The sequence below is a fragment of the Saccopteryx bilineata genome, chromosome 2 (genome assembly GCF_036850765.1).
Source record: "Saccopteryx bilineata isolate mSacBil1 chromosome 2, mSacBil1_pri_phased_curated, whole genome shotgun sequence".
Taxonomy (NCBI): domain Eukaryota; kingdom Metazoa; phylum Chordata; class Mammalia; order Chiroptera; family Emballonuridae; genus Saccopteryx; species Saccopteryx bilineata.
In genome coordinates, this window is record NC_089491.1 from 334411060 (window position 1) to 334437370 (window position 26311).

A 26311-nucleotide genomic window follows, 5' to 3' on the forward strand; every position below is an offset into this window, starting at 1 on the left:
CGAAGCCTAGGGTAATTGTTAAGATTTTGAAATATATGGAAGAATAATATAAAATATATATGTATGTGTATATATAACATTCTGTAACTAATATTTCAGATGATTTAAACAAGTTGAGGATGGAGAAAGTAAAACTGCTGAAGAGCTTTTAATTTTTTTCTTTGGAGTTTATAGTTGTAGTATATGCTTATTAAAATTCAAATAATACAGAAATACATAGGGTGAGAAGTGAATGTATCTCAAGCATATATACAAATTTGTACAAATCAGTAAGACAAAGACAGACAGCTCAATGGAAGAATGTATAAAAGGCTTGAGCGGGCACTTCCCAAAAGGAACACTTCAGTTGGTCAGTAAATATGAAAAGGTGCTCAACCCTATTTATAATAGAAATGCATATTAAAACCACAGTGAAATAGGTCTACAAACCACAGGAATTTCTAAATTAAAAGTGCAATGCCAATGCTAACTAAGTATTTTGTAAAGGGAAGTTTGACATTATCTACATAGTAAAGGTAAAGATTTTCATATATTCTGACTCAGAAACTTTATTTCTAGATTTATAGCCAACAAATGTGTGCCTCTGTGCGCCTGAAAACACATACAGAAATGTTTATAGCAGCATTAAGAGCCACTCATTTGAAAGTATCCAAATGTCTGTTCCTGCAACATAGACTGGATAAGTACTGTTTGGCAATGGAAATTAACAGGCCACTTCTACCCCCAGCAACATGGATGGGTCTCAGAAACATGATTGTGAATGAAGAAGCCCAGAAAGAAAACAGTCTATATATCATTCTACACAAATACACTTCAGAACGAGGCCAAAATAAACAGTGTTGTTTAGGAATGCATATGTAGGTATAATAAAGCTATGAAAAGAAAGCAAGTTTTATGACTGCCATAAAAGTCAGGGAACAGGCTTCCTCTAGAAGTGGAGGAGGTGGGATGGAGGGGTTGTGATCTAACAGGGCAGGAGAGGGCTTAGCTGGGTGCTGGCAGTGTTCTGTTTTTTTACCTGGATGATTGTTACATTACTTTTTCAATAATTTATTAAACTCTACATTTATAGTTATGAATGCTTTTATCCATGTGCTATATTTCACAGTAAAAGAGGTGAAATTAAAAAAAGCAAAGGCCCTAGTTCACATCTTCACTTCTCCCCTTCCTTTTCCAGAGGTGACCACCAGTGACAGCCAAGTTTATTTCCAGATGTGGCTTATTTTTATCATGTCAGAAGAAGAAAAGTTCTTATTTTTATGGGTTTTTAAAAATTACTAGGGGTAATGGGATGTAGATCTTCCTAGGGGTAAAAAAAGGAAAGAAAAAAGAAAGCTTAATTACTTCAGTAAAATTAGTGAAGTGGAAAATTTTTTTAAATGATTAAAATACTTAAGAAGACGGGGATAGATCTAAATAAAAAGAAATCAAGATCGAATTGGGTTTATCTGTGCAGTGTATTTAGTTTCCTGCTTTAATAGGTCAAAGGGAAAGTGTGATTGTCCTGACATCAAAGAGAGCATTTAATAAAATTTGATACTTAGTGTGTTCATTTTGGTTAAAATGCATGAAGCTTTACTCTTATGGTATATGCACTTTATGTTACATTTCAATAAAATTTTTATTTTAAAAAACTATGCCCATTCCAAGTAAGGAAAAAAATTTGTGGGCATCCTGAAATATAAGAAAATTTATTTTGATAGACTGTCTACAAGAAACCACTAGCAAATACTATATATAATGGTGAAATATTACCAGTATCCTTATTAAAGTAAGAAACAAGACAGAAATGCTTATTATTATCTCCATTGTTTAGCCTTGTTCTGGAGGTTTTATTCAATACAAGAGAAGATGAGGATGAAAATAAAAGGTACACATCTTGGAAAGAAAGAGCTGAAAGTTCTCAATAATGTGATATCATCTATTAAATTCAAGATAATTAACAAAAAATAAGTTGGATAAAATTTAAACTTGCAAAGATACTTTTCTATATATTAACCAATTAAAAATGAAACAAGACTGACCTGTGGTGGCGCAGTGGATAAAGCGTCGACCTGGAAATGCTGAGGTCGCCGGTTCGAAACCCTGGGCCTGCCTGGTCAAGGCACATATGGGAGTTGATGCTTCCAGCTCCTCCCCCCTTCTCTCCCTCTGTCTCTCTCTCCTCTGTCTCTCTCCTCTCTAAAAATGAATAAATAAAATAAAATTTAAAAAAAAAATTAAAAAAAAAATGAAACAAGAGATTCACAATTGTATGGCAAATTATAAACTACTTAGAAATAAAAAACAAGAACATGGCCCTGGGTAGGTAGTACAGTTAGAGTGCTGCCCCGACTCACCAAGGCTGGGGATTTGATCCCCAGTCAGGGCACATGCAAGTCAGCCAATGAGTGCATCAGTAAGTGAAAAAACAAATCCATGTTTCTCTCTCTCTCACTCTCTCAAATCAATACATTTTTAAAAATTAAAAAAAAAATAAAACCCCCGTAATATAATGAAACTGTACTGAAAATCTGATTTTAATTTTGACATAATTTCAAACTTATGCAGAGAATTTACAAGAATGGTAGAAGATTCTCCTGTATCCTTCATCCAGATTTCCTAAATGTTAACATGTGATCATACTTGCTTTATCCTGCTCTCCCTCTTCTCTCCTTCCTCTGTCCCCCTTTCTATGCATGGTACATATATACATGTGCATGTACATACTGTTTTTCTGTCTGAACTGTTGGGGAGTAAGCTACAGACATGATGGCCCTTACCCCTAAATATACACTTCAGTGTCTATAGCTGAAAAAAACAACAACAAGGACATTCTTTTGGGGATTAACACTGTAAGTAACGGATACAATTAACCCTCGTATCTAATTTACAGACCTTATTTCAGATCTTGCCAATTATTCCAATAAATCCTTAATAGTAAAAGAAAAATCCCAGATCATGTGTTGCATTTAGTTCTCATGTGCCTGTAGCAGCGATTTCCAACCATTTTCATCTCATGGCACACATAAACTAATTACTAAAGTTCTGTGCACATCAAAAAAAATTTTGCTGATATAACAAAAAAAAAAATAGGTATAACTTTGATTCATTTGTACTGAATGGCTATTGTTGTATTGGCTGTTTTTATTTTTTGAATTTGACAGTCTAAGAGAAAAGAGCTCAGTCCCCTGACTAATAGTCAGGAATTGCATGTTTTAAAAATTCTTGCAGCATACCAGTTGAAAATCACTGATCTATAGCCTTGACATTGATATTTTGTATATTACAGAATGTCCCTTAGTTTGGGTTTGTCTCATGTTTTCTCATGATTATATTCAGCTTATGCATTTTTGGTAGGAATACTGCTGAAATAATATTGTGTTCATCTCATTGCACATGAGGTTTATTTGTCCTGTTACTGGTGATGTTAACTTTGATCACCTGGATAAGATGATGTCTGCCCAAGGGATTTTTATAGATTCTAGCAAACTGATTCTAAAATTCATTGCAAGACAAATGGAGCAAAATAACAAGTTTCTAAAAAAGAATAACACAGTGGGGAATTTGTCCTACCAGATATTTATAGATAATTCAAAGCTGTCATAATGAAAATAATGTGGTAATGGTATAGGGTTCAGTAAATAGACAGTAGAATTGAACCCAGACTAGAAGCCCATGACATCTACTTAGCTAGAGTATGACAACTATCTCAAGTGTGCTTTGGTCAGCACTTGAACTCATGGTAATACCAGAGTCTTTCAAAGCAAGTTTCTTTTATTGCTGCTCTCTTAGACAATAAAATTGCTCTGCTGTGAAAAGCTAAATCTTTCTATTTGCATTTCATACTGGGTATGGATTCCCTGTGGCAGGAGATGCTAACATAACCAAGAAGTAATACAGTTGCTGGTGTGAATGGAGTGCTTTTGCCTGAGCAGCTTGGACTCTGGGCGTAGTGTAAAGGTCTGCCTGCTGGTCAGGGGTGGAAGCCAGCTGGGTCAGTTTTCCTTGGCTTTCCTGTCCAGGCTTCCAGGTGTACAGAGAAGATCTGGCCTCTCAGGTAGAGGTATTTGGAAGGAAGTGTCCAATTTAAATGAAACTGAATTTATCATTTGGGCTATTTGATATTTATAACTAGTTAATACTTTTAGCAATAAAGGTTTTTGTTTTTCAAATGGCCTCCACAAATATTTGATAGCACAATCTAGGGGTGGCTGCATCTTGTAAATAATAGACTTAGAGCAAAATGTTATGTGCTACTTCATTTGCATTGAAGAGTCCAAGATGTTGCTTTACATTGTGTGCATTCTTAAAGAGCAATAAATTATGTGTGAACGGTAGATCTGGATTAGATCTGCATAGTGGGGTTTTCCTAATTCTACTTTAGAAGATGTCGATTTAGTATATAATAAAGGTGCCATTTCAGTTCAATGTGGAAGGGATGGCTTTCCATAAGTGGTTTGGGACATAACTTATTCATTATTATTTATTTATTTTTGGTTAATTAGAGCCCTACATCGTACAATATACAAAAAATAAGTTATGGATGCATTCAGATTCTGGATTTAAAAATCAAAACTAAAATTACTAGGAAAAAATTTTTATAATTTTATAACGATGCAAAGATAAATGAGATATAGAACAAAGGAGCCTTTGTTTCCCTTTGCCCTGGAGCCTTAAAAGAAAAGGTTGAAAGATCAATTATACAAGTTTCCATATGTTAAAAGACACCATAAACAAAATTAAAAGAAAGAAATGTAATTTCTACAAATCTGTGAGGAGGTAACCCAAAGAGAGAAAAGTGGGCAAGGGATGTAGTCAGGCAGGTCCCCCAAATATAAATGGGCCAATGTAAACTAGTAAAAGTCAGGGAAGTGCAGATTAACCTGGCACTAATTTACACTCAGTAGATTGGCATAAATTTAAAAGGTTGAAGGGGGCTTGGAGAAATAGGCACTTTTGTACACCACTGCTTGGGGTATAAATTGTCCTGGTCATTTTGGAGAGCAATGTGGCTCTATAACAATTTTAAGTATTTCCCTTTACCCTGAATCTATTTCTAGAATTACTCAGACACTTGCATATAAATCTTATAATGGAGGCTTTGTTTCAATATTATTTGTAATAGTGGAAACAGTGGCAGCATCTGTCACCTTATCTCAGACTTTGACTTTGAGCTTCTTCCTTTGGCCCAGAAAGTAAAGCTCATTTCCCCAGTTACCATAAGCTCCTATTTTTCCCTGGGGTGAAGAGTAAGGTGTGTGACATGGTGAGCACGTGGAGGAGAAGATGGCTCAGCCATCACTGGTACACGTTCCCTTAACTGGTTGTTCTCGTCTGAATATACCAGTTCAGTTTTCAGTTTTGACTTTGACATTTTCTCATGGGAATTCTTGAATCAGGTAACCTAATTCTATGGGTGATTTTATTACTAGCAAGTAATTTTTAGGAAAGTGAGATTTATACATGGAGAGGGGTGGATTCAGAGAACTGCTTAAAGACTCTGAAACCTAATTTCATTTTGTTCAAGGTTGATGAGCTTATGCTATATCCCCCATCATGAAAATTAATACTTAGTCTCCATGGCATTAGTCCTGAAAAATTCCCATGATTTATTCTAAAGGAAATTTGGCTTTCTAATATATTAGTCACTCTTGGGCTATAAATATGTACAAAGAAATCTCTAGTTACTGACTAAAGAGGAAAAAGAGTTACCTCTTTACTCCTAACTATAAGATTCTTTGACAGGATGTTTAATATTTATCAAACATTGATCAGATGCTCTTTACCCAGCAGTTTAATTTGCATAGATAATGAAATTATTTACAGAAGCCAGCAATTGGGCCAAACGATCACAAATATTATGTGATCGACAAAGTTAAATTTTTCTGTAGTTACATTAAAAAAGTAAAAGACAGCTGGCATTAATTTTAATAATATTTTTATTTAACCCAGGATATCAAAAATATTATTTCAATGTATACTCAGTATGAATATTAGTAATTTTATGTTCATTTTTGGATACTAAGTCTTTGAAGTCCAGTGGGTATTTTACATTTAAAGCCTATCTCAGTTGGGACCAGCCTTATTTCGAGTGTTCAGTAACGTGGCTACTGGCTACCGCATTGGACATTTTGGGAATAGACTGTAAGCTCCAGAGGGCAGAAATAGTAATGGTCTCATCATTGTATCCCTGGCACCTATCACAGTACTGGTACGTAGCAGGTGTCCAATAAAATGTTTGGCTTAATGAATGAATAGATATACAAAAGCATCTTTTCACTAATTCCTCAACCTTCAATCCATGTGAGTTATATTTGTCACAAAAAAGTTCACAATAAACTTATAATGGAATGTCTTCTCTGATGTACAGCCATTTAGAAAAAATTATAGACTAGACTGTATGTCATTTCATATTTGCCCAAAAGCTGTTTTTAAAACTATCTGTTGTCTCCAGAGACTAAAACAAGTCGCATTATAGAGACTCTTAGAGTTACCATCTGTTGACCATAGAAACACTGTTATGTTTTTTTTTTTAAATTTGTCTTGGTAATTCTTAGAAACACTTGTGTTTTGAGACCGTTGCATAACCCAACCCCTGTCCTCAAAATTGTGTTATCTCTTAGGCACAATGGTATTAAAGTCCACTGAGAGCAGTATACTGTTTTAATTATTCCTGTCACTGTTTACTTTGACTTAAGTTAAAGCCAACAAAACTTCCAGAAGTTATTATATATATCTCTAACTGTTCTAGGTGTTGTGGGTAATACAGGATAATTATTATACACAATCTTCGCCCTTGGAAGCTTCTAGTCTATTTAGAGAAGAAAAATATTAACAAAATGAGTTGAGAAAAAGTAAATTTGTAAATTTGTTTGGTGTTTCTGTGTGCCTTAGTCTTGGTGGTTGAAAAGTTGAATACAAACATTACTCTTTCCTCAAATAACTCACAGCAGCCTGGAAAGATGCATATATAAACCACTAAATATTTAAACATAATAGCAAGTATAACGAATCTGTGATGGGGAAGCCGATTGGTGGGGGTCAGTGACCTGCTCAAGGTAGCAGTTAGTAGGAACCTGGATTCAAATCTAGACGCAGGGAGGAGCCCTGCTCTCCACACTGCACTTTCTGTGTTTCAGGATTCCTAAAAAGAGAAATGGAGTTCTTTACTTGAGTGAAATCACAGCTCATGAGTAAATTTTTCAGTTATAGTTTGCCTAATATTTATTCTTGTATTTACATAGTTCTGGTATACTCACCATACTATTATTACATGTATACCCTAGTATTTGAGTAGTAGAGCATTGAACTATAAGGACCATAGGTTTTGTTGTTTTATTTTACAAGAGCAAGCTGGGTGGGCTGGACTTGGAGGCGTAGAAGAGTAGGTAGACTGGGCCAGGTCTGAAGGCTTCCCAAGCGGAGAGACAAACTTAGACTGGCAGGAGTATGGGTGATCAGGACAAGACTGTTGGGAAAGGCCCTGAGTTGCTGGTGGAGGGCTTTGTACTTGAGCAGCAAGGAACTGTTAGACTCTCAGACAGGACTGATAGGTTGGACTTGAGTGACTCTAATTCTTGGTTGGTTTGATTCCTAGTTTCTCTAAATCTGTGCAATTTCTTTTCAGTTCTTGTTTAAAAGCATACCCTAGGGAGTGGAATTATGATTTTAAAATAAATATGTAGAGCTTATATTAGATTGGTCGTAAATGTTTATAACAGATGTTTGTTAGGTGTCCAGCATTGTGCTAAACATTAACATTATACTAGTATCTACTCCTAATATATGAAAGTAGATACGTGTTTAGGGTAACAGTCAACCATAGTAGCTTCCATCCAATATATATGTAAGCATCTTTGGTTTTGCAGCTGTGTAGGGGTTGGTGTAGACTGGTGTAAAGAATTATAAGGATAATAGACATAATATAAAGTTTTGGGATTTATTTTATTCTAAAAATAATCCCAAAATAATTTTTAGTGAACTGGTTGAAATAGTTTAGAAAACTTTCAAATACAAATTGTAGAAATAGCTTTTCTTAGTGTAGAGCTCTCATTAAGAGCTCTTTGAGATGAATATAAGGATTTTTTTGTTAATGGACATAATGTCTGGAGTGGTATTTAAATTCTGCATTTTACTCTTTGCAAACCAGTTTTCTTTTTAAGTGTATTATTATATATTGTGGAAAAATCATAGGTTTTATGTATGTGTATTTTTATTTATACATGACTCATTCACATTTGTGATTATATTTATGTAGTTTTCTAATATTTTCAGTTTAATTTAGTTGGCCTGTGTTTTTTTTCTCCTCTAAGGAAATAAGAAAAGTCCTTTTAGCTTTTGAGTTACTAAACCCCTTCTTCTCTTGAAAATTCCAAGTTATCAGCCATTTTCTTGAGTTTAGGATGCTATTTCACCTCCCTTGGGATTACAGTTATCAAAATCTGAAAGTAGCTAATTGAAGTAGAAATGGAGACCAGCTCCTTAAAATCCTAAGTAGTGTGTGTGAATGTATAAAATAACCTAAATAAATAAAAAGTTTATCCACATTATAAATCTTCTCTGATCCCCTTTTAAAGCTAAAAAAATTGTTACCAAAAATTTTTTTTTTGTTACCAAATTTTGTTTGTGCTTTTAATCTGCTGGACTATCTGTGGAGAGCTGTCTTCTTCTTTCCTAGGCCACAGACCTCCACCAGCACGAAGCGGACATCGTTGTGTGGCAGATAATACCAATCTCTATGTGTTTGGAGGTTACAACCCCGATTATGATGAATCAGGAGGGCCCGATAATGAAGACTACCCTCTCTTCAGGGAGCTTTGGCGATATCATTTTGCTACAGGAGTATGGCACCAGATGGGCACAGATGGGTACATGCCCCGGGAACTGGCATCTATGTCACGTGAGTGCAGACAGTTCTGAACTTTTGACTTTACGAAATATCTGAGAGGTCCATTTCAATGTCACATGTTCTTTGTTAATTTATAATAACACTGTAATATGATTAAGCCCCATTAATGGATAGACTTTTTACTATGGTAATAATACAGCATGATGATTTAGAATCACTTGGGAGTTACATAGTCCTGAGTTTGAATTTAGCTGTGTACCATTACTTGCCAAATGATTTTTGGCTTCAAATTCCTTAGATGGCCCTGGCTGGTTGGCTTGGTGGTAGAGTATTGGCCTGACATGTGGAAGTCCTGGGTTTAATTCCCAGTCACGGCACACAGGAGAAGTGACCATCTGCTTCTCCACTGCCCCTTCTCCTCCCACATCCATGGCTTGAGTGGTTCGAGCAAGTTGGCCTCAGGCTCTGAGGATGGGCCTCAGGTGCTAAAATAGCTTGGTTGCTGAGCAACAGAGCGGTGGCCCCAAATGGGCAGAGCATCCCCCAGTAGGGGGCTTGCTAGGTGGATCCTGGTCTGGTCAGGGTGCATTTGGGAGTCTGTCTCTGCCTCTCCACCTCTCAATTAAAAATAAATTCCTTAGATATAAAATTGGCTTAATAATATCTCAGAGGGTTCAACATAAAGTATCATATATATGCTAGGCAAAATGTAATAGAAGATCAACAAATGGGATTTATAATAGTGATAATAGTTATTGAGCAAAGTATTTCACACATGGTATTGATTTGATTCTCATAACATCCCTATGGTGCAGATACTGAGATTATTGCCATTATACGAATGAGGAAACTGAGGCTTGAGAGAGGCCCTATGGGTGGGTGGTGGCTATGAGTGCAGGCCCGGCGCAGACTGCCTGGGATTGAACCCGGGCTTGGCAAGGTTCTTTTTAGGAAACCTTCAACAAGTGACTTAAATGACTTAACACTTCTGTTTCATTATCCATAAAAGTGGAGATGATGGCAATAGTTCCTACCTCACGGGGTTACTGGGCAGATTAAGTTAGATTAAATACTTTCCTGGGGACACACGGGAATTTAAACCTAGCTCTTGCTGGGTCCAGAGCTCATGCTGTTGACTTGCACACTATATCGATTGAGGATTGGTAAAAATGCCATTGAAGTACTATGGTAGCACTATTTTGAGAGTATTTGCCATTGAAGGAAAGAAGGTATGTGTGACTGTGTGTGTGTGTGCGCGCGCGCGCGCTGTGCGCGCGCACGTGTTTTGGCAGGAATTAGAAGAAGTATAGAGAAGAACGCCAAAGTTACGAGCAGGATATTGGTGTTTCTTTTATCTTGGAGAGGATTAAGATGACAGAAGCCATAATGCAAAATGTAGAGATCACTCCCCTGGCAAAAACAGAGTGATTCTTTTGTCCTGAGTCCCACCAGGTCTTTGAAAGACCCAGTTTTCCTCTGTCCGCCTCACTGTGGACTTGAACTGTAGTGGTGTACTGCAGTTCATATCATTCAGTATTGTTATACTCAGTATTTCATGAATTCCACAAAGATGTACTGAATACCTGTCACATACCAAACAGTGAGCAGTTTAATATTGTTCATACAGTGTGAATTAGACCTTTTCCTGCAGAATTTTGTAGTAGATACCGGTGATTTGAGCTATTTTCTGAGAGTGTGGAAGCAGACACTGTTTAGTTTCTCAGGCAGTCTGGGTCTGTGTGGGAACACGTCAGTAGCCAGTACATAGATGGAACTTGTGCTCCTCCTCCCCAGTTGTGCTGCACGGAAACAACCTGTTAGTGTTTGGAGGTACAGGCATCCCGTTTGGCGAGAGCAACGGCAATGATGTCCACGTCTGCAACGTGAAGTACAAGAGATGGGCTTTACTCAGCTGTCGGGGGAAGAAGCCCAGTCGTATCTATGGACAGGTACCAATCTATGGCCAGCCATGATGGATGTATTTGGATTTTTTTAGTTCTGGGGACAAACAATGTCAGAATCTATATTACTACTAGTGTTTAAAACAGGGTAAATTCGCTGTGGTTAATGTTTGATTTTTCAGTTCTGATGTGAAGAATTTGTAAGTCTGGTATCTTGCCGCCTTCTTTCCTTTTTTCCCCTTCTTTATTTCTAATCCAATTTAGGATTATGAACTAGATCTGTATGGAAATTTCTTTAAATGTCAGGACTCCAGCCCATTTCCACTCCCACCCCCAACAAGAGATTGGGCTGCACATGGTTTGGGTCCTGTTATCTCTCAGGTGATATGATTCTCTGAAGAGCTTTCTGACCTAAGTAGCAGAGTAGATGATCCCTGCACCCAGTTAAGATCTGAGCTGAAACAGATTGTGGAGAGATCAGTTACCGTGCTTCATACCTAGGCTGGAAAAGTTATATCCAAAAAGGAAGAGTGCAACTCACCATACATTCAAGATCCTTTGAGAAGAATGGGCTAAGGTTAAAACAACCAATTTTTCGTTTCTTACTTAACGACTAGCACCAGTACAGATAAATAGCTTCTGAGCTATGTGTAGACTGAGGCACGTACTGGTTACCCATTTCCCACAACAGGAGACATTTAGTCTAAGAAATGACCATAACAATGGCCAAACTTACTCTGAAGAAGAGTCTCATGGAAAATGTCCCATGTTGGGGACTGGAGACTGTCAACTTCCCTAAGGAATTCTGGTGGGTTATTTTTACATCTCCTCCTTCTTGAGAGAATTTCCCCCCCTGCCTGCTTAGAAAGAGAACAGCTTTCAGTGGAAATGCTCATGTCCATGATCGCTGAATTCTGTGGTTGGCTAGATGCCCTAAGAATCCTGCTCTCGCCTGTCCAGGTAGAACTTGCTTTCTAGTTGAGCAAAACTTTACCATTCTAAAAAGAATCTCTGTGTTCTCTAAGACCTTCAGTCCTTTAGGCCCTGTTATTTTAGAAGCTTAAAGATACAGGAGAATTTTATAAAACCTGAATTGGGGTATATAGTAAGTTTACATTCTGTACTCAAGTGCTGACGAGTTTGTCTTGTTCACCCTCCTCCTCCTCCAGGCCATGGCTATCATCAACGGCTCCCTTTATGTCTTTGGAGGGACAACTGGCTACATCTACAGCACAGACCTGCACAAATTAGATCTTAACACCAGAGAGTGGACACAGCTGAAACCAAACAACCTATCCTGTGATCTACCAGAAGAGAGGTGAAGTTCTAGTATTAAAGCATATTTATTTTCCCCAAGATTTGACTTTTTTTTTCAGAATATTGGTTATATGGTTTGGAGAAAACCCTTTGGCCTCATTAAAATAGCTAACTTGTTGTTAGACCCCAGTACAGTATGCAAGAAGGATCTCCTGAGAAGGGAGTGATACTTCCCTTTGAACTAGGTAATATTTTTCATGTTATTTCCTCTCATACTTCAGGTTTTCCTCCATTGGGAAGATAGTAACACTTTGAAGAAGAAACCAATGGTAGCAACAGTAACTAAATTTCCTATCACAGGCAAAACATTTACTTTCTAGTTATTTTTTGATTTACCTTCTTAACTTTGCATGTTAGGGTTCTTTGGCTCATTTGCTCCCAGCTGTGACCCCAGTGCAGAGTTTAGCACCATGCCTGTAGTGGTACTGAGTGAAAATCGGCTGGATGAGTGGATGGAAAGGAGGCAGAGAGAGAGGGATGGAGGGAGGTGGAGGGCTCTTCATTTTAAGTGCTTTGTTAAATACTCAAACATCATAAACTAGTTGCCTTCTAGTAGGTCCTAGAGTTTTTACTTTTCTTTCCGATAGCATTGCCTCTTAGAATTAAACTCACTGGAAAACTTAGATCTTTTGCCTTCTAGTTTAAAAGCAAAGATAGTAAACAATCTTTTAATCATTCTTTGTAGACGAATCCAAGATCTCTATGTTGTCTTTAAACAAAGTGGCATACAGGTGTTAAGGAAGAATTTTTCTTTCTTGTAGTGGGCTGACTACTGCAACTGCCGTGTGAGGAGGTGGGAGATGGACTGTTACTGGAATAATTGTGATGTAATTTATTTCAGCAGCGCAAAGGCCTTCCGAGGAAGGAGGCAGTAGATTAAGTTTTCAAAGCATTTAAACATGGTTGCCTTCTTTGAATCATTTTATGGGTGCATTATAAACGGTCTCAGCTTGTAGCTAGACTGCTTGGATAAAGTACTGGGAGGCATTGCACGTTACATTCACAGTTCTATGTAGCATCATTCTCCTGTGTCTGTTAAGTAAGTATTTTAACTTGAAAGCCCATAGTCTAGGGTTTCTAATTAAATGTAGGAAGATCACTTTTTAAATTTCATTTTGCTCCCTCCTTGAGCAGAGTTATCACAAAAAGATTATAGAAAATACAAATAAGCAAAATGAAGAAAAAAAAATCTAAACTCAGAGATAACCAGGGTTAACATTTTGACTGTAACCTTATAATCATTCTTTTTGCATATTTATATATCTATAAATTTTTAATGGGATAATACCCTAACTGCTCTTATTATATAGCTGTTTTTTTTTTTGTTAGTGACAAAAACAACTTTTCAGTATATTAATCATTCTCTATGCTGACATTCTTAATGGTTACATACTAATCTGTTTTATGTATTTTCTATAATTTAACTATTCACTATTATTTATTATTATAAATAATGATGTAATAAAAAGCCTTGTGGTTAAATTTTAGGTTGATCATTTTCCACTTAATTATAAATGCATTTTATTGTGTATTTCAGATACAGACATGAGATTGCACATGATGGGCAGAGGATTTACATCTTGGGAGGTGGGACTTCCTGGACAGCTTATTCCTTAAACAAGGTATATTTTTTAAAAAAGAGAGAGAGAAAGGGAGGGAGAAGTAGAGAGGGAGGAAGGCTTGGGCTGTGCTAAGGAAGATCATTCTGGTACTGTAGATATTTTAATTTTTGAGAGGGTTCTTCATCAATATCTATTTCATGGGGCAAGCTCTTTATCATGCAAGGCTGAACTCTGTGCCCCTGCCATGCTCTCCAGTTGACAGCTGCATTATCACTCATTGAATATACTTTATGAAAATTATCCCTTACCCTGAATGAAGCGAGTGTCTAAGAGGGAGATGTAGTGGTTTGAATGGAGCCACTAATTAGAATTGGAACCAGGACTCTCAGAGTGTCAGAGCCCTCTTGTCGTCAGGGCTCTCTATCTAAAGAGAACAGGCATTTTGAGGGTTCTGTGTCACGAACTTGAGAAGGCTGAGTTGTGAAGGGCTTTTATTCCCCCATCCCTGTGGCTCTTCTGAGCGCACGCATCGCAGTGGAATCAGGAGTGGGCTGCAGGGCTCCCGTCCCTTTGGAATATGAATGGTCTTTTTCGAGTTTGGTCGAAACTGCATTCCCATCTTCTCTTACCAACGCTTGCTTTTTTTCTGTTATAAAAATGATACCTAGTCACTGTTGAAAATGTGAAAGTTGTGGAATTTCAATTTTTTACTTCATTTTTCTGTGATTTTATGAAAATAATGAGATTGGGCCCTTGCCAGTTGGTTCAGCAGTAGAGCATTGGCCCAGAGTGTGGAAGTCCTGGGTTCAATTTCCAGTCAGGGCACACAGGAGAAGTGCCCATCTGCTTCTCCACCCCTCCTGCTCTCCTCTCTATCTCTCTCCTCCCTCCCACAGCCAAGGCTCCATTGAAGCAAAGTTGGCCCAGGTGCTGAGGACGGCTCCATGGCCTCTGTCTCAGGCACTAGTTGGTTCTGGCCACAATGGAGCAACGCCCCAGATGGGCAGAGCATCGCCCCCTGGTGGGCATGCTGGGTGGATCCCGGTCAGGTGCATGCAGGAGTTTGTGTGACTGCCTCCCTTCTTCTAACTAAGGAAAAATACAAAAAACAAAACAAAACAAAACAAAAAAATAACTGAGATTGTATATTGCTTAATTTTCTATTTTTTTCATTTAATGTTTTGTCTTAGATTAGAATTAGCAAAATCAGATAAAAACAAAGGAAAAGAAGACTTTTCAACCAAGAATATATGTTTATACAGGCCATTGTTAAAAATTCAGTTTTCTGGCTAGCTAAAATTATTTGTGTGTGTATTTTCTTTTTCTCCAAGATCCACGCATACAACCTTGAAACAAATGCATGGGAGGAAATTGCAACCAAACCCCATGAAAAAATAGGTAAATGTATAATACTGGTTCATTTATCTTCAACAAATGTATTTTATACTTGTTTTAGAAATAAAAATTAATTTTATTGAGTTATATGGCAAGTGAAATATTGTTGAACTGGTTTAAGAAATTAAGTGTAGGCCCTGGCCGGGTTGCTCGGTGGATGGAGCATCATCCTGGTGTGCTGAGGTCGCTGGTTCAATCCCAGGTCAGGGCACATATGAGAAGCAATCAGTGAGTGCACAACTAAATGGGACAGCTAAGTAGAACAATGAGTTAATACTTCTCTCTCTCTCTCTCTCTCTCAAATCAATGGGAAAATTTAAATAAAAATTACTTATATTCCTTAGCCCAATGATTCTTCTCCAGCAATTGAGCAGAGACTTTTCAAGTGGATTGCTGAATTCTACAAAAGTGGGGAAGTATGGGTCGGGAATAGGCACCTTAATCCAGACCTACCTGTCTCTGTGGGCAGTAGGGCTGGGGAGAGACACGGGTAAGCCCTGCCCTCCGCCACCCCACTTTGGTTTCCTGGCCCCTTAGCACTGTCCCACTGGGGTGGGACTCCTGCTGGCTTTATGTTAGTGTGAAATGAGGAAGGATCGGAAGGGCTGTCAGTGTTTGCTGAGTGCAACAAAAGAATTGTTTTAGAGGAGTTGCGCGTAGTGTGTCTTCTGCTGAGTCCTGTCAGTACCGTTCCCAGTCTTCCTGTGAATAATGGGATTTCTCTGTTGTGTGTCTGCCAGGTTTCCCTGCGGCCCGAAGATGTCATAGTTGTGTTCAAATAAAAAATGGTAAGGCGCCTACGATATAATTTTATTAGCCAGTGTCACCCCAGTAAATCCAATTAAAAAATAAAAGGTCTAAAAAACAGAGAGAATTCTAAATAACTTTCTGGTTTCATTTTTGTGATTGTATATACTGAGTGTCTTATTTCTTAATGATAGCTCCTTAAAAGAGGCATAACTTTGGGAAGAGTCTGTTTCTTGTAGTTTTAACTTAAAGGGAAATCTATAAAGTTTGCCTCTCTCAGCAATTTTTATAAGTAAACCAGCTGTGTTTGAGTTCCTTCAGTTACCAGAGAACTCAAAAATTGGAGTAACTAGACTTTACTATACCACCTGCTTTTCTTCACCCCACCTCAGCCAGTGTCAGTGGTACAGTGGAGAATACTAATAATCTTGACATATAGTAGAGACCTCTGTGAAGATTGTATTAAAATTATAATAACGCCTTCAGAGTTTCATTTCATGAAGTTTGTTCTGTTTTCTGTCTGATGCCAGATAGAACTCTGAGCTCGTTCTTGGGCCATACATACTGCAACAGAGGCATTGTACGGGCTCAGCAAGCAGCTGCAGCTGCTTTATCTAAGTGTGATAAATGGCTCCTCTCTGGGTAACCTCTCTGCCTTTTCATTTACAGCTTATTTTATAGTTTGACACAGCACCTTCAATTTGTTTCTGGGAGGAAGTTGTATACGGCTGAGTTTGATAGCCTGCATGCATCCAGCAGCATAGTGTGGCTTTGCTGGGACCCGGCAGCCACCGCCAGCACAGGCATTCTTTTTATTATGCTTCTGCTTTTTGGATAAGATTTATAGATAATGGCATTGTTCCGCTCTGCCTCTCTAAGAATGGAGCTGTACTCAGCTTGAATCCTCGCCAAAAAGGTTTCCTGTGTATTTTACAGTTTAATTAAGTATTGGCTTAAACTTGATGTAGACCTGAATGAAGACCTCTATTAATTTGACTCTTTGGGACCAGGCACCGTACAAATGGAATTCAGTGTTAGTTCTGGGCATTTAGTTTGAAGGTTCACATAAGGTTTGTTACAGGTTGTCCAGTTGGTTATAACTAACTGAATTTACAAAAACAACAACAAAACATCTTTGATTTGGGGAAGGATTTTTCCTGACATAAATAACTATACACATCAAATGGGGGCTTCAAACAGTCCTCTCTGGGCTGAAGAAAGCTTGGAAGAGCTTCTTTTGAGCCCCCAAACAGAACATTTCAACAGATGTTTCTCCTCAGGTTAAAAGTCTACACAAAGAACATTTGTCTCTATGGGCAGATAAATGTTGATCCTTAACAGGACAATATTTAAAAGAAGAGTTTGCAAACCAGTGGTCTGCAGATGTGTTTTATTTGACTCACATGTGTATTAAAATTTTTTGAATTAGTGTCTAACACTTGAAAATAAAAATGCTTCACTTTGAAAGAAATCCAGATTTCCAGATTCTCTTGAGAAATCGGGAGATCTGGCCGTTGCTGACCTTAAGTCCTACGTGGTGTTAATCAGTCGGAGCGGCGGTGCCATCCCCTGTTAGTGTGTGTGCACTCCTGTTTGTGCCCTGGCCTCCTATTGGTTTATTTGCCCTGCACCTTCTTGCTCATTCACTTTCCATGCCTGGCACCATGAGGTATTTGAGAACCCAGGCATGAAGCCTCCTTAGGGGCTTGCATCCTTAGTCCTAGCAAAAATCCCAACATAGTGTCCAAACCCTGCAGAGGGACAAGACCCAGCTGAAGTCCTGTGTGGTTTGGGGAAATCCCTTGAACCGGTTCCAGGGCAAGTAGCCATGTGTCCACTACAAAACCTACTGTCACGTGGCTCACTTTCTCTGTGTGATCGTGGCTTTCTCTTTTCTGCTAGACGTGTTTATCTGCGGGGGCTATAATGGAGAAGTGATCCTGGGAGACATCTGGAAGTTGAATCTGCAGACTTTCCAGTGGGTGAAGCTCCCGGCTACCATGCCGGAGCCCGTGTATTTTCACTGTGCCGCTGTCACACCAGTAAGTTTTTGCTTGTAGATCTTCCTTATGTGGTTGCAGATGCTAAGGAAATTCTTTTAGAGAGATTAGCAAACCTCACAGTAAGAATGTGTTTATAAAATGTTCTTCCAAAGCTAGCTCTTCTGAGTAGAGAGCAGAAGCCACGTCCTCCACTGGTGAAAGGGAGCAGCACGGATGCAGCAGGGAGTTCGAGCAGCAGCCATGCCCCGACAGTGGCATCAGGGAGCTTCCGGGAGGGTGGAGTCGATTTCCCCGTGATGCCATGTTACTGAAGAGGCTACAAGTTTTTGAGTGCAAAGACTTTGCCTTTCATCTCTGTGTTCTCAGTTTTGGGCACTATGGATACCTTAATGTTTGTTGAAGTAAAAAAATGTATAGTTTTTCCCTTGCAAACTCATTCATTATTTAAACCAGCCTTCATCCCTGCATGATGTTGGGATCATTGAGAAATTTTTGATTTTGTCTCATCTCAGTTCAGCCCACTATAATTCTTTTTGCTGACTCTTCAGCCTTTGGCTCCATTTCTGTCCCGTTTGAACTGAGCCTCTCTGACCTCATTTGCTCGCAGGCCGGCTGCATGTACATCCACGGAGGGGTGGTGAACATCCACGAGAACAAGCGGACGGGGTCGCTGTTCAAGATCTGGCTGGTGGTGCCCAGCCTGCTGGAACTGGCATGGGAGAAGCTGCTCGCCGCGTTCCCCAACCTGGCCAGCCTCTCCCGGACACAGCTCCTGCACCTTGGACTCACACAGGGACTCATCGAGCGCTTGAAATGAGGCTGTCTGGACTGTTGGTTGATACTGGAAATGTTAATTTAAAGAGACTTCATTATTTATGGGCAGTGTAGAGTGTGCTACAGAGAGGATTGGTTACCCTGATCAAGGCCTTATTCAGAAAATACATCAGATGCCTTTCCGTGCATTGGTTTCAGTTTATGGTACACTCACCTCCCCCATGCTTCTCCACTCCTCTCCGCCCTGCCCCAGCGTGCATGTGTGCGCGCACACGCACACGCACACACACCCTCACCCCTCTTCTTCCTTGATGGAATTGAGGGAAAGTCTGAAAGGACCTTCTTACTATTATGAATCAAGATAAGATAAAGATTTTTTAACGGGACATTGCCCATATGATCATGTCAGCCAATGCTCTATAAATTAAAGCAACATTCTCAATGAAAACAAAAATAAAATTTAAAAAATTTAAATCCTGCAACAATAAGATGTTTTAGGGATGGACAAGAAGGCTAACCTTGAGAATCTTGCAAGTTGTATGTATAAAGCTAGATGTTTAACTTAACTCTTTTCCACGATACATCTGAGTGGCTGGTTCTAATGGCAGCAGTGGGCGACATCTTGCTGCATGGATCCTCAAACCTAAGTTTTGACTTTGGGGGAAATTTAAGCAGCTCAGCAGCTCCTGATTAGTGATTTTCTTTCTCACCCTATGGTGCCAGCAATACTTAGAGTTGGCTTGTCACAAGACTCATGTGTGTCGTCCTCATGCTGTTTATTGTTGCTCTTAGAAATTATGACACCAGGCATGTTTCAAATCAAGAAACTTATGGTGATCAAAGTTCTTCATTTGAGCAGTTTTAAAATTTGCCTGTGCTTAGTAATGGCTTAAAGTATCTCTTTGACATCTCACTTCTTCATGGGGAAGTGTTGACATTAACCATGTGGCCCAGATGCTGTGGGAGGGACATAAATGTAAGCTCATGAGAGGCCAGAGCAGAGCAGGGCCGGGAGGGCGTCTATTCTGGGCTGTGAGCTTCAACTGTCACCCTCCAGAACCTGTTTCTTTTCTAACTCGGGGCCGTGCACCTGCCATTTTCTTAGGCAATGGGTTTGATCTCTAGAAAGCCAGTTGGCCCTTGGTTTTTCTCTTAGCTTATCTCCTCCTTTTCTGTCTGATTTAATGTGCATGGTGCTGTGAATAACTGTCTGGTAGTGGGGGCAAACCTCAGGTCCTCCTTCCTGAGGAGCTAAGCATCGTTTTCAAAACGAGCATGAGGAAGGAGTGAGACTGAGGATCCTTCGCTTTCAGCATGAATTTCAGTTCTGGTTTGTTTGGTGGTGTTTTTAATTCTAAAAAAGAAGTGACCTGAATTCTCCCTCGCTGTGCCATCAGGCTGCTAAGTCCAGCCGTCGGCGAGACACGAGCGCTCGGAAGGCCTCAGGTGTACGACAGGTGCTAGAGGCACACCGTGCTGGTCGTCCCCGCGGTTACCTCACAACAGGCGACTCGGATGGAAGATTTCGGACACGTTTTTCCTTTAAGTGCCTCTTTTTCACTTAGCTTTTTAAAAGTATTCTTTTTTCCTTCACCTCAGAAGGGATATCGTTAGCTCATGTGTGGATTTAAAATCACCTTTAAGTTATAGCTAAAAAAGTTACCATCTGCTGTTCAGTTTTAGGGAAGAGAAAACTGTGGCCTCTAGACTTGAACTCCTAACTTGTGGGCCTTATTATAACATCCCATCCGTGGTGGGTTGAGTTCATGGAGCCTGTGTTTGGCAAGGTCTTGTAATAACTACTTGTCTGTAAGTTTGGGACTTTTTAGGGTGAAGGGAGGTATGGGGAGAGGCAGGAAAAGGAGCAACTCCTCTAGAGGTCTCACTCCCATCGTGCCATGACCGGGCGGTTTCGCATCTAACTTCCCACCCAGCGCAAGGCTTGTTCCAATGCTGAGCTCTCTCCAGACCAAGTCAGTCTGAGCAGCCCCATTAGTTCAAAACTAAGGTTGGCTGCGGGCCTCCAAGTCCTGGGGAAAGCTATTCAGAATTAAACAAGCCATGCTGTCACGGGTGGTGACAGGATTCCGGTCATGGGTTAACACAGGGACCAAAGACTGAATGCTCAGCCCCTGCACTTATCCCTCCACGGTTCTTAGGATACGAGGAGGTCTCTGACTCTCTCACACCGGAGAGCGAGAAGGAGAGTCTGGTTCAAGCCACACTTGCTAGCATCCCTTTCAAAGGTTTCTGAGGGCGGTCTTCTTTGAGGCAGACTTTGGAGGCCTGACATCCAAGACCTTGTGTGTGACATCTTCATAAAAGGACATATCTTTGGTCTAAAGCATCTTCTTTTAACATAACACTAGTGAAAATGATGTATGAGCAACTCTGAGTGCTATAGAGCTACACATTATGCACATGTCCTGGATGCCAAATAAGACACTGTGTGTGTGACAGCATCAGTGGAGATGGCCAGGGTTTTACAGAAGGGGTCACCAGGCATCTTAGTGTACCTGTCACCAGCTTTTAAAGTTATTCTTTAACTTTAAACTCTGAATTCCCAACACCTGTTACTTGAGTTAGGAAAGAGTAAGCCTCTCTCAGGTGCTCCCAGCCATCTTGCTGCAGGCCTGTACCTTTAAGTGCAATAGAAGAGACACATGTGGATATATACAGATTATATATAGGGTATGACGAGAGAGCAGGGAGATGACTTTCTTGTATCTGTCTTGGGGAAGCCAGCTCATTACTTTATAGTCAAACTATACCCACAATTTGAGATGTGATCAGCTGGCTTAAGCCAACTTTTGGTGAAGCTGGGTTTTCAAGTCCGTATTTTCTTACTCCAATCCTTGGGCTTGGTAGAGTTGAGACTCTCCCCAGCCATCTTTGTACTATCTCATGTCTGCATATCTGCCTACATGTCTTTGCCCAGGAACAAGGAAGTCTCATCTGTGAGAGTCTCCTACATGGAGAATTAAAACCTAATATTTAATACTATCAGTTCTCCTGTGTATATACTAATTTATCTGTGAATGTCATACTTTTAAGTAAAGGAATCATGTTTTCTTAATTTAATAAAGTTTTCCGCATCCTGGAAAAATCTATAAAACAGTATAGAATAGATTGAAATTTTAACTGTTCTTGCAGGGGCCAAACTGAAACCTTTTCCACTGGCAGAGCCTTCTCTCTTCAGGGCCCTCGTGACATGATGTAAAACTTTGCTGTAAACTGTCCATGTCTATTACACAGCTAGATTTAAAAATATAATAAACACTAACACTTCTAAGCAAAAGGTATAGAACAGTGACCTCTGGTTACCCAGAGTAGCAAGAGTAAAGCACAGACCATTGAAATCCGTAGATAATCAATGTTTCGATTTTTCAATCAATGATTCACGTGTAGTTTTTCTGTCCCACCCCTTTCCCATAAGCACCTCCTTTTCAGTGGGTGGGGCTGATGAGTAGATAGAAATGAAAAAGGAAGAATCGCGGGAAGGGTTAGAAATCAGTAGACGTATAAGCAGCCTGATTAGCTGTAACTTGCCAACCTGCTGACCGCTGTTGAATGCTGATATTAGGACCCACCGGTGGTCATTGTGCGTTGGTTACTCTTCACTCCTCTGCTTTGGCACAGTTCCCTGCCCTAGGTTCTAGGCTGTCGGTCCTGTAACCACCAAAGAACTCTTAGCACCTGTAAGAGAAAAGTGTGCAGAGGAACACCCATCATTTGAACACACTGTTTTGGCTCTTGCCAGACACTTGCTTTCCCACTGTTCCTGCAGGAGCCTTACCTTTTCTTTTGGAAATACCTTTTCCAGCCATATTGCTTGGCATGTAGGAAAGGTTGAGTTATCCTTGAGGACTGTGCTGTCTTAATTCTGTACAGCCACTTTGTCTTTCAGTGGTCTTACAGATGTCCAGAATGTGGCCCGGGTCACTGAATTGCCTACCTGTCAGCACTCTGATGTAGCACAAAAGCCATCGTCCTTATTCTTCATGTTCTGGCATTGAGCTCCAGGGAACGAGGGTTCACAGTCTTGTGATCATAAGCTCCCAAAACTGTCATCATTTGCTTAAATGGCTTTGGTTTTCAAAATGCCTCGGGACTCTGGAGCATTGGCAGGGCCTGAGGTTGGCTCAAGAGGGTTCTGTCATCTCCGCCCGCGTCGCCAGCAGCTCATGCCCAGCAATGGCGTTTCCCTTCTGAGGTCAATTTGGTGGGAAGCAGCTTCCTCTCTTGTTTGGTGTTATGAAAAGAAATTCTGAGTTGGGCGTTAAAAGTGGTGCCATCTCTTTAGTGTAATTTTCATGTTAAAACAATTTTTTTTTCACTTTTTAGAAGTTTTTAAAGATCCTGCTTAGTCAGTGTACAGGGTGAGTCAGAGGCAGCTTCACCGAGCTTAGTAATCGCTGTTGTACTAGTTATACATCTAGAATATAAAGAGGCATCAGACACACGCTGACCTTCTTGTGCAGAGTCTGAGTGGGGACAGTGCCGGGCATCTCCCTGTAAAGGCACCTGCCACTGAGAATTTTCTGGAAGAACCTAGGCAAGGAGAGGAACTCTTTCTCACACGCAGTCTCCGAGGGTGAGCCTGGGCTTGGCTCTTTGTACAGGGCATGCTTGGGCCACACATGATGCTTGCCTTACTATAAAACTATTGCCACAGTCCTGTTCAGTAGTGTGGAAGTCCTTTTGCCGTCTGGTGTGCATGCCGTATGATCAGGACAGCTTCTTCACCTTACCTGGCTTCCCACAAGCAGGTAGGAAATATAGTGAATTTACCCTCAAATGTCCAATCTGTATTTATGTACCTTGTCAGTGTTTTGCTGTTGGTTTTCTAAAACAATCTGATCAATAAATCTTACCCAAATTTGGCCCAAGGCTACCTCGATTGTCTGGTGGTGCTTTGTGTGCATGTGAGCTCACCTGTGTGACCAGGCACCAGTTCCACCCACCTCCACCACCTGCTTGATCACCTCACCTTGGTCCACTTTTCTCTATAGTATCTGTGGGTCATCCACCTTCCACTCCCACCTGCTGTGGGCTCCTCTCTGCTTACTGTCTGGAACTCCTGGACACACAGTAGTCCCTCAACAGAACCCTGGTGACTGTGGGGCAGGTCACACTCCTTTTTACTACCCCAACCCATATATTCCCCAAGCTACCATGAGACAAGTTTGTATGGATGTGTCGACACTTTTCTGAAGGGTTGGAGGAGCCACAGAGAACTGAAAAGGAAACATGAACCTTTATATACGGAGTCACGACTATGATTCAAGGAGAAAGCCCAGGAGGAGCTGAGCCCTCTGCAGGGGTCCTCTGGAGATGGAACCACGGTTCCTGCTTCTGGCTTTGGCCTCCCACATGCTTCCCTCTGCAAAACCTCTGCTCTGCATTGCTCACCCTCTAATAGGGTCCCTTCTCCCAGCAGGGCTTTCCCCCAGTTTCTTATGTCCCAAGCAGATGTCCCTTTCAGACCCGACGTTCTGTGACTATGACCAAAGGCTTGGAGCATTACAGTGGGCATCATACGTGAGCAGTAGCACTGAGATTGGACTGGAGCTAATTAGCTCTTCACCTTGATCTTGGTATTAAAATCGTTGATCCTATTGCAAAAGCTAGGCCATTCCTTAGTGAAGGACACAGGAACGCAGGCTCTGAGCAAGAGTGCTGAAAATGGGGTGTGTGATAGAACAAGGCCAGCCACCGGCCCACTTGGGACCCATTGGGCTCCCAACCATGAGGCATGCTTGTTAAAAATACAGATTCCTGGGTCCCAAGCTGAAATATTCTGTGTTAGTAGGTAAATTATTTTAACAACCTGCTTGGTTGATTCTTTCTTAGCTGGTTTATGGCATTTGGGAATCCACACCCACAACTGAGCAACTGCCTGGTGCTGGCCGAGACGACCAAGAGACCTTGCTACCCTTACTTGTCACTGTCACACTTAGTTACTCAGCAGGAAAACAGAGCAAAGGCCAGAGTGAATGCTTCCTGATCCTTGTTCTGTTAGAATTCTGTAAAGATGGCAGACTGGCCCCCATGTTTACTGCCTCTCCTTGGAAAACTATGAAAATAATAGTAAAATGGCCTTACCTTTTTCCCTAAAATAGGGCCGGTAATAGTAACCTGTCTCTTGACGTTACTGTGTGGCTTATGAATAGATATGTGCGACGTGCTTGGAATGTTCTCTGTAGGCGATGGCACAGGAAATAAAGGTGAGATATTGACTTAAAGTTACAGAGCAAACCAGTGAAGAAGTTAAACATAAGAGGATGAGGCAGGGGAGGTAGAATGATGTGAGCTCAATCCTCATCTTCCACAGCAGGAAGGTAATAAGTGGGAAGTCTCAAATTGAAGCAATAACCAGCAAAACATAGTAATTAGCGGTGTAAAGGTAGGTATCCAAAAAAACAGCCCCCGAGAGCTCACAGCAGTGAGAAGGGTGGGGAGGGAGGATGGACCGCGGCAGGGACTGCAGTTGCTTTAAGGATGTTCCTAGATTTTGTTTGCCCCTTTACAAAACAGAACCCTCACAACTTTCAGTTTTGTTCTTCGGAATTCTATTAATCCGGGTCCCTTCCAAACGAGTCAGATTGGAAATGATTGGATGATACAAAGGATGGGGTGGGAATATTCCTAGTTTTAATTTTTTCATTCAGTTGTAGCCTGACTGGTATTTAGGAATCTTTGATTTAAAAGCCGATCTTGGAAGCTAGTAGTAGGGATAAAAAGTGCAGGGAGCAAGGGAATTTAAAAAAATATACACTCTCTCAAAGTTTAAGTGTGATTTTTATCCTGTCACCCAGAGCCTATTCCTCACTATCTCACCCATTCACAAAATTAAGAAAGAACATTACTCCAAGGCAGAAGTATTTTTTATTTCATAAACACAGCGAGATAGGAGGAGGTAGAGGGTTTCTGTGTGACATCCAGAGCGGGCCCAGCAAATCCATCCAACCTGCACCGGCCTTGGGGTCTGGCCTTGAGGTTGCAAATGCTTGGATTCTCAAACACAAAGTGTGTCCAGGCTGGTCTCCAGCAGTCTGTTCCATGGGAAGGCCTCAGCAGCTTCTGTAAGAAGGAAGATGCCAGGCCCTGCTCAGGCCCACACCAGGATTATGAGAAGGACAGAGACAGGTGGGACCTCTGGCCACTTGGTATTTCAGGAGCTCACAGCAGGCCAGGAACTTCAGAGCAGTATTGAAAATGGCATCTACGTAAAAAGAAGAGAAAGCAGCTGTCATCCAGTCTGTCCCCTTAAAGGGGGGTCAATCCATCCTTCTTGAGTCTTCCACCTAAAGCTGTCTGGCTATTGGAGCTGAGGTGGCTTCCAAGGGTGTTTTGAAAATCTCCCCCATGCCACGATAAAGGAGCGAACTTATTTGCTCTGCCGGCAGCAAATCAGGCATCTGGGGTCTTGCTTTCTCCTTAAGCCTCACCCTGGAGGAAAAGGTCGTATGCCCTGAAACAGCCATGGTCAGATCGCGGTTCAGGCTGGCAACACCTGCCCCTTGCTCCCCCTGCACTGCCCAGACTTCCTTCAAACTAAGAGGCCAGACTTGCCATCTGCAAAGATGTGATCCCTAAGAATGTTGCCCCTGGAGGTTGCTCAGAGTCGCCTGTACCCGATGAGTGCACCAGGGAACTCCAGCCCTGCTTGATCTCACCATGATCGCAGAACCTACCACCGCCTCCCTGCATGTCAGCCAAGCATTTTCATGGTTCATTTTCTCTTTGGCAAACCAGTGTTGGAATGTTAAGCCAGGAGGT

General features: G+C 40.7%; 1 protein-coding gene across 2 annotated transcripts in view; it reads left to right on the plus strand.

Moving 5' to 3' along the window:
- Positions 1–23423, plus strand: part of KLHDC10 (kelch domain containing 10) — a 53979-nt gene extending 30556 nt beyond the window's left edge. For both annotated transcript variants that reach the window (XM_066262297.1, XM_066262298.1), the window contains 8 exons: positions 8660–8881; positions 10625–10779; positions 11901–12049; positions 13586–13670; positions 14942–15008; positions 15746–15793; positions 17655–17794; positions 18363–23423. In XM_066262297.1, coding sequence (XP_066118394.1) covers positions 8660–8881; positions 10625–10779; positions 11901–12049; positions 13586–13670; positions 14942–15008; positions 15746–15793; positions 17655–17794; positions 18363–18572 — 1076 coding nt within the window. In that variant the 3' untranslated portion in view covers positions 18573–23423. The remainder of the gene's footprint in view (positions 1–8659; positions 8882–10624; positions 10780–11900; positions 12050–13585; positions 13671–14941; positions 15009–15745; positions 15794–17654; positions 17795–18362) is intronic.
- The last annotated feature ends 2888 nt before the right edge of the window (positions 23424–26311 follow it).